The sequence below is a fragment of the Pelophylax lessonae genome, assembly GCF_965119305.1.
Source record: "Pelophylax lessonae genome assembly, chromosome: 4".
Lineage (NCBI taxonomy): Eukaryota > Metazoa > Chordata > Amphibia > Anura > Ranidae > Pelophylax > Pelophylax lessonae.
The window spans coordinates 314,709,027-314,718,137 of record NC_138771.1 but is presented as its reverse complement, the minus strand read 5'-3'; the positions used below and the strand labels follow the sequence as shown (position 1 = coordinate 314,718,137).

Sequence of the window (9,111 nt, the reverse complement as noted above, 5' to 3'; positions counted from 1 at the left end):
AAAATGGTGAAGGAGGCTCCACCCCCAGAAGCAAGTCCAAATCCAGACCCAAGAGAGGTACTAACGGGGGCGGACGGCCCTGACCTTGAACAGGAAGGTCCAGAAGCAAGAAAGGTACTAACGGGAGTGGACAACTCTGACCTCGAACAGGATAGTCAAGAAAAGGGGGTTTCAAGAGGCAGGGGGCCCTGACCCTGTAGAAAAATGACATTCCTAATAGCACCAGATTCTGGAAAACTTTGGCTACTTATAGGACTCGTATCATTTTCAGTCTTCTCTGTAGTATGGGTTACCACTAACTGTATTTATCATCCAGAAGACCTGGTAGGGCTACAGGCCATTTGCGGAGCTTCCAACACCCCAACACAGAGTAATGCACATAACAGACAAAAGAGAGATGAAAGCTCAAAAAGCCTTACAGATAAAATGTCATTGTTGCAATTTAAATATGCATATGCCCAGAAGTCCGGATATGAAAAATGTTGGATATGTAGTAAACTCCATCCTAGCACAGCTAGAATCCCCCTAGTAGCGATACCTTTAAACTTCACCCCTTTTCTAAATGGTACACCTCCTGTTGTCCTCACCAATGTCACGAGAACACTCTCAAATGATACCCTCACTTTCCAAATTATTGGTAGAAGTCATTCCCCAGACTGGTGTTTTAGGTTGGGAAACTCCACCAAGGGAGCTGAAGTGTGCCGGCAAACTAAGATTAATTTCTCAATGACCTCGATGGACAGCTCCTTCTGGCACACCTCAGAACCAGCCCTAAACGCCACTCTGATGAACTTTCTTAACTCCAGTTCCACTTCCTCTTCCCCAGTAGGACGGTTGTTGTCAAATTTAGCTTGGTCTAGTTATTCTGACCAAATAATGGCAATATTTCACAAACGTCCCCTAGCCTTGGGAAACAGTACTTATATTTGTTGTGGAAAGATTTGTCACCCTTGGATCCCTATTGCACCCCAAGGGTGGTGTTACCTCGCATCTCTAGTTCCCATCATGGGTGTAGTGGGAGACAACAAAGGAGGACATCTCCTCGAAGCTAGTATGCATCCTAGGTATCCCCTCAAACACCGCAATAAAAGAGAATTATTCCTTGAAAAGGATATGGTATGGGCCTGGTTCCCCTCATGGACCGGATGGGGAATAGACATGATGAAAAGGTTGAATAATTACTCTAAAATTCTCGATGACATCCTAGATAAGAACTCAGGAGACATTACTAAATTAAATATAGAAGTGAGGGCAATTAAGAAACAACTTGAGCTCCATGACCTAGCCATAGAAAGTATGAGTGCTGCTCTTACTGGGTTATGTGAAGTTACGGAGGATTATGAATGTTGCACATGGATACACAATACATCTGTTGAGATACCCGATTATTATGATATTATTACACAGCACCGAAAAGAAGTAGATAAGCTGCAACAGGAAGCCAGGAATATTGCTAAGACATGGAGTCCCTTTGGTAATGTGAATTTTGGATTTGGAGGAATATTTTCTTGGCTGAAAAATATTGCTATGACTGTTATAATGGTTCTGCTCTTTTTGTTATTCCTATATGCATGCTTCAAACTTGTAATGTGTATTATTGCTAGAGCTTCCCGACCAAAGGTGAAAAATGTCTCTATGCTATCCCACCAAGTTCCAGATTACCAAACCCCCCCGACTAACAACCCTAATGAATATACTGAGTATATTAAAAGACACAAACAGAAGGAAAAGAAGAACCTTATTGTTTAAGGGATGACACATGATCTGGTCTCTCGAGCAGCAGGGATATAGAGAATTAATCTGCCAGTCATGTCACTACACTCCTGGGAGGTTTAGAGCCCCCTGATGACATCCCTAAAAAATTATATATTCCAATGACATGCAGGGTAACAAGGGAAAATCAATTAAGGATTAATGATTTTAAGAGGGGATTGTGGGAGACGGGGAGATATCAATTCTATGTGTCCTCCATTTTGTATGTTCCCACTCCATTTTCTATGTATCTTAGTTATACAAGCTTTGCAAATGTGTACGTGTTACAGTTATGGCAAGTTTCTGTTTGTGGTTTTTGATGAAATCATGTCAGGCGCTTCTAGCAATAAGCTATATGCCCTATATGGTATTAAGTGTACTCGCTTATTTCCCGAAATGACGCTTGGTTTCCTTGAACTGTTTAACCAATAAGAACGTAACAAGTATCCTATACTTATGCTATATGCCCTTACTCTTTACTATATAACCCACAACGAGCCTATAATAAACTGAGAGCTTGGTTTCACTATACATCTGTCTCCGTCTGTGTTACTTCTTGAAACCAGCCTCCCAGGCCTGCAGACACAAAACGAGCAAAGAAGTTATAGATAGTCCGGGACTATCATTGGGACCAGGGGTCTCAGGTACCAACAGAGGGGCTGGGGGGAATCATCTGCATGGAAAGTTTTCTACAGATTATGCATTAAGGTAAAAAAAACTTAGCGCTTTAAGAACCACTTTAATATAATACCAAATAAATTAAAAAATGACAGAATCTAAAAAAACTGCGGGGTGTACTCACTTTTGTTAGATACTGTATATCAGAAATACTGTATTTTCTAGAATATACCTTTTACTTGAGCAATTCCATATCGTTGTTACTGCTTGCTTTCCCATTTTGGGAGGGAGGGGGGAAGAGTGGGGAGGGGGGTATGTAAGGGTGCTATACACCCTTACATACATCTAGCAAATTTTTCACAAAACTAAAGCCTCGTATATACAATGAGAATATCAGACAAATGATCATCCATTTTTTTATTTTTTTTATTTTATGATAGTCTCATATCGAAGAAGTTACTTACAAAAATTCTCGCACAACAGAATAAAACTTCGAAAGTGATGTTGATATAATGTATTGTATTGTAATGTTTTCTTTTATTTCTGAGCATGCGTAGTCTTGCTTTTCTGATTTTTCTGAGATTAAAACTACTGATTAAACAACATCATACGATCTGATATCGTGGGAGAAAAGTTTTTGTGGTTGTCCCTTCGGATAATTTCGGATGAACTGTCATGATCGTCTCTCAAAAGCTGTGTACTAAAGTTCAGATTATCGTACGATCACTTCAGAATCAGTGTTTTTCAGTATTTTTGTACTAGGCTTAATATACCCTGGTTTCTTTTCAGACCAAATTTTCCTTTTCTGTCTTTTACTAAACATTTCTGTGGAGAGGAACAACTATAAGATTTCAATAATTTTTTGAGGCCTGGTGACCAACTAGGCTAAATAAAAAAAAAAGAGATTCATGGTGTACCACTGATTTATGGGTCTCCTGACTCAGGATGACAATAACCCTTCCAGCAATGCTAAACCCTTTGACACATTGAGGTTAAGGAGGGAATATTTATTGTACAATTCACCCAACAAATCAATAAATAAAATTGAAACAACAGTGAACAATAACAGATATCAATTTTTTTAAAACACCATAAATAAACATTTCTGCCCTTGAGCCCCAAAAACCAGGGAGGTCCTAACTAAAGAGGGTGGTAATAGGAGCTAAAAGGTCCATTAGTCTCTCCAAACCCTTCCCACTGGCTAGTGTATTGGTACCCATTAGGGCCCTATGTTCCGCTTTTGGAGAGTTAAGATTTGAGCTGATCCCATAAAACCAGGTGTAAGTACCCAAACTAAATCCTAAAAATAAGTGACACTGGAAGGCTCGAAGTTGTGGCCAGCTGCTTCTCACCAACAAACAGTGGCGGCTGGTGATCAAAATTTTTGGGGGGGCGCAAAACGAAAAATGTCATAGGTATTGCTTCGCGTTAAAAAAACGCGGTAAAAAAATTGCGTGACTTTGAGGTCATGGTACAGGCATGGCACAGGTGATGGTACAGGCATGGCACATGTGATGGTATAGGCATGGCACAGGTGATGGTACAGGCATGGCACAGGTGATGGTATAGGCATGGCACAGGTGAGGGTATAGGCATGGCACAGGTGATGGTATAGGCATGGCACAGGTGATGGTATAGGCATGGCACAGGTGGTATAGGCATGGTACAGGCATGGCACAGGTGAGGGTATAGGCATGGTACAGGCATGGCACAGGTGAGGGTATAGGCATGGCACAGGTGATGGTACAGGCATGGCACAGGTGAGGGTATAGGCATGGCACAGGTGATGGTATAGGCGTGGCACAGGTGATGGTATAGGCATGGTAAAGGCATGGCACAGGTGATGGTATAGGCATGGCACAGGTGATGGTACAGGCATGGCACAGGTGAGGGTATAGGCATGGCACAGGTGATGGTTTAGGCATGGCACAGGTGATGGTTTAGGCATGGCACAGGTGATGGTACAGGCATGGCACAGGTGATGGTACAGGCATGGCACAGGTGATGGTATAGGCATGGTACAGGCATGGCACAGGTGATGGTATAGGCATGGCACAGGTGATGGTACAGGCATGGCACAGGTGATGGCACAGGCATGGCACAGGTGATGGTAAAGGCATGGCACAGGTGAGGGTATAGGCATGGCACAGGTGATGGTATAGGCATGGCACAGGTGATGGTATAGGCGTGGTACAGGCATAGCACAGGTGAGGGTACAGGCATGGCACATGTGATGGTATAGGCATGGCACAGGTGATGGTACAGGCATGGCACAGGTGATGGTACAGGCATGGCACAGGTGATGGTATAGGCATGGCACAGGTGAGGGTATAGGCATGGCACAGGTGATGGTATAGGCATGGCACAGGTGATGGTATAGGCGTGGTATAGGCATGGCACAGGTGATGGTACAGGCATAGCACAGGTGAGGGTATAGGCATGGCACAGGTGATGGTACAGGCATGGCACAGGTGATGGTACAGGCATGGCACAGGTGAGGGTATAGGCATGGCACAGGTGATGGTATAGGCATGGCACAGGTGATGGTTTAGGCATGGTACAGGCATGGCACAGGTGAGGGTATAGGCATGGTACAGGCATGGCACAGGTGAGGGTATAGGCATGGCCTAGGTGATGGTACAGGCATGGCACAGGTGAGGGTATAGGCATGGCACAGGTGATGGTATAGGCATGGTACAGGCATGGCACAGGTGAGGGTATAGGCATGGCAAAGGTGATGGTACAAGCATGGCACAGGTGAGGGTATAGGCATGGCACAGGTGATGGTTTAGGCATGGCACAGGTGATGGTTTAGGCATGGCACAGGTGATGGTACAGGCATGGCACAGGTGTTGGTATAGGCGTGGCACAGGTGATGGTATAGGCATGGTACAGGCATGGCACAGGTGAGGTATAGGCATGGCACAGGTGATGTTTTAGGCATGGCACAGGTGATGGTACAGGCATGGCACAGGTGATGGTATAGGCATGGCACAGGCATGGCACAGGTGAGGGTATAGGCATGGCACAGGTGATGGTATAGGCATGGCACAGGTGATGGTACAGGCATGGCACAGGTGATGTTTTAGGAATGGCACAGGTGATGGTACAGGCATGGCACAGGTGATGTTTTAGGCATGGCACAGGTGATGGTACAGGCATGGCACAGGTCAGCTTCAATCACTTACCTGCTCTCCTGGGCTGCCTGCGAGACGTCCACGGCACTGCTCCTCTCCTCTCGTCCTCTTCTTCTGACGGCGGCGGGATTCCGAGAACCATCCACGGCGCTGCTCCTCTCGTCCTCTTCTGTCTTCTTTGACGGCGGCTCTCTCGGTCTTCCGATTGGTCCGGTGGGAAGGAGATCGGGCGGTGACGGTGCGTGACTGACGCACGCACCGGCACTGCCCCATTGCGACGTCAGCGGGGTCAGCAATCGGATGTCCTGGATGATGATTGGTCCAGGCTGGAGACTGGACCAATCACAGCCAGGATATCACGAAAGTGGTATGACCTGCACCCAGGTTACGCCCCAGAAGGCAGCCAATCGGCGCCTCTGCTGGGTTGTAAACCCCACCCCCCCCCCCATAGCCACCACATAGGCCGGCGAACGCGATTTTGTTTTTAACTTTATTGTTCTTTTTTTCTTTCTTTTTTTTAGGGGGGGGCGGCGCCCTGGCGCCCCCTATGCACAGGCCGCCACTGCCAACAAACAATTTGTGATCACTTCTCCTGCTCTCTGTCTGAAACCGATGACATCAGCTGTGACTCAGTATTCCGCAATGACAATTTAACGCCAAATGGACAATGTCTGGGTAGATGTGTGTCAGGTACCTGGTCAGTGAGCCTGATGTGTAGAGTAGAGCCTCTCATACAGCACCTGATATAGAGACAGCAGCTACAAGAGCACAGAGACGTAGGAGTGCCTGCAATCAGTCCAGTAATTCGCGTGGCAGCAATCAGCAGGAGGATGTGCAGCAGACAGGCTAGTGGTAGGTACGCTGGCACAGAGCTTGGCAGACTGAAGAAGCAGCTGAAGAAGACTGGAAGTGCAGGTTCAGAGTCAGACGAGCAGGGTTGGTAACGTTCAGGTAGATCAAGCAGAAACAGCAGGCAGAAGAAGAATCCAAAACAAGCAGAGGTCGGGGTATTAAGCAGACCAACGTAAGTCAGGAGTAAGCCAGATCAGAATCAGAGGTTAGCACAGGGAACAGGAATAACACAAGAAGCTGCAGACCAAACAGCAACAAGTCCATACTGCAGCCAGTTTAAATAGCCCGCCTGGCGCCAGCATTGGTGACAGGCGTGCGTGCGTGCGCGCGTTTGCCTTTGCACATTCCCTGGTCCACAACCCCATGTAATTTTGCCTGAGCAGCTGCTGGCTTGCGCATGCACATATATATGCGCTGCGAACCTCCACCTGTACAGGCATGTCTTCCCTGACAATGTGGCAGGAGTCTCTCTCTCTCTCTCATCAGCACTGTGTTGAATGTTAAGACAGGCAACCTTTCAAGAAAGAAGCGGCTCTCTAGTGATCCCCTTCCAGCTCCCCGCGAGACTACCCTGACCCACCAGGCTTCCTTCTTTCCCCTTTTTCTGTTTTATCTGTAACGTCTCCTGGGACCTGTGGTCCTGTCCCATCCTTGACTTAATAGGAAGAGGTTTCCTGGGGAATCAGAATCCTGAAACAGTGGGTGGGCTCTCCTATGGCTCACAGTGGTTGCAACAGAGTCTTACAAATATCTTGTGTTCACTCTCACTTGTCCTGTCCTCACTGGCAGCCAAGGAGAGGGAGAAAAGCTTCAGCGCCAACAGTGTGTGTGGCATTTCAGTGACAGCAGGGCTACATTGGTTTGCATGTATTTTTAATACATGTTCCAGCTAAACAGCTGTGCCAGAGTAATCTCCCTGTAGCACCCTCTAGGGTGCTACTAGTGGTAGTGCAGGCAACTCTATCTGGCCCAGTAATAAACCTGAGGCATGGAATCTGGGTCAGGGTTATTAGAGTTTAGGACTGGGTAGCTCATCCTGGTACCTCTCTGGTGCCTCCCCCTGTTTCTAGAATGTTGGAGAATGTTCTAGAAGATAGTGGGCGGAAGCTAGGAGGGGCTACCTTGAATAATTATGGGCCCTTAGCCAATCCCCAGGAGATTGCCTGGCAAAGGACTAAATAGCTCTTAAAAAGCAATGAGCCATACCAGTCAGGGAGTCAGGTGGAAGATGGAAAAGCAGTGCTGAGGGAAGTCTGTTGGTGGCCCTTGAGGGACCCTTGCCAGAAAGGGGTTTTGTCCTCAGGCTGGAGCTCGGGAGGCTGGCCTGGAAGGATCCCACCACAGAAGGCAGTTTGTGTAACCCTAAACGGAGAGGTAGCGGAGAGAGCAAGAAGAGACAGTGAGTAGATCATCACTGTGCAGGGACAGACAAGGGGGTAGACTGCCAGCTGTAGCAGTGCTGTCTTGAAGACAGTGGTTTGCCAAGCGTTCATCGAACCTTGCCTTGTGGAGTCACCATGTGTGTGTGTCTGTCTGGAGGACTGGGAAGAGAAAGCAGCCAGGTGGGCTGGTGGCAGCCAGATGGTCTAGCATTTTCTGCAGACAGTAAAACTAGGATCAGGGTCTATGGGGAAGCAGAAGAAATGAGAAATGCTGTTTACTCTACATTACTATTGCTACTTTACCATTACTGCAAGTTCCTAGCCTGTAATGGGCTGTTGCTGAGCTAACTAGAAACTGTTAGTTCCTCCTGGAGTAATTCAGCAGAAGCTGTACAAAGGGAACCAAGTTTGTACAAGTGAAAGAAAGAAGAGAAATCTGTAACTAGGGAGGAAGTTGTCCCTGGTTTTGATTGTTTGGACATTTTTAAGTTGGGCATCCCATAATCCTTTACCCCATTCAAGTTATCATCCTCTAATAAAACAACAAAAACAAGCCAAAGGACTGATTTCTGTGTCTGGATGCAAGAAGAATGACGTGTGACTGGCTGTGCAGCAGTGGGGAACCCTGACATCAGCAACTCCTATGAGGGTAGTGCTACATCCACACTGCTCCTCCAAAAAATTAAAGGAACACTTTTTAATCACAGTATAGCATCAAGTAAATTAAACTCCTGGGTTATTGATCTGGTCAGTTAAGTAGCAGAGAGGGTTGATAATCAGTTTCAGCTGCTTTGGTGTCAATATAATTAACAGTTGCACTAGCTGGGCAACAATGGGACGACCTTCAAAACAGGAAGGGTTTAAAAGGTAGAGGCCGATTAAATTTTTTTCCCCTACTCCTTTTTTCTGACTCTTTTTCACTAGTTTTTCTTTTTGCTAGGGTCAGTGCCATCACTGGTAGCATTAGGCAATACCTGGATGCTATAGAGGTTACACAGGCAGTCCAACTCCTCCAGGATGGCACATCAATACGTGCCATTGCCAGAAGGTTTTCTGTGTCTCCCAGCACAGTCTCAAGAGCATGGAGGAGATACCAGGAGACAGGCAGTTACTTTAGGAGAGCTGGACAGGGCTGTAGATGGTCCTTAACCCATCAACAGGACTGGTATCTGCTTCTTTGTGCAAGGAGGAACAAGATGAGCACTGCCAGAGCCCTACAAAATGACCTCCAGCAGGCCAATGGTGTGAATGTCTCTGACCAAACAATCAGAAACAGAATTCATGAGGGTGGCCTGAGGGTCCGACATCCTCTAGTGGGCCCTGTGCTCACTGCCCGGCATCGTGGAGCTCGATTGGCATTTGCCATTGAA

The 9,111-nt window shown here is 46.6% G+C and overlaps 1 protein-coding gene across 1 annotated transcript; it reads left to right on the top strand.

The window, feature by feature from the left end:
- Window positions 1–204: 204 nt before the first annotated feature.
- Window positions 205–1,749, top strand: LOC309552632 (uncharacterized protein; the record flags this gene model as incomplete). Its single annotated transcript, XM_082253572.1, has 1 exon — window positions 205–1,749. One exon carries the CDS (start codon window positions 205–207, stop codon window positions 1,747–1,749), a length of 1,545 nt encoding a protein of 514 aa, XP_082109698.1.
- Between the last annotated feature and the right edge of the window lie 7,362 nt (window positions 1,750–9,111).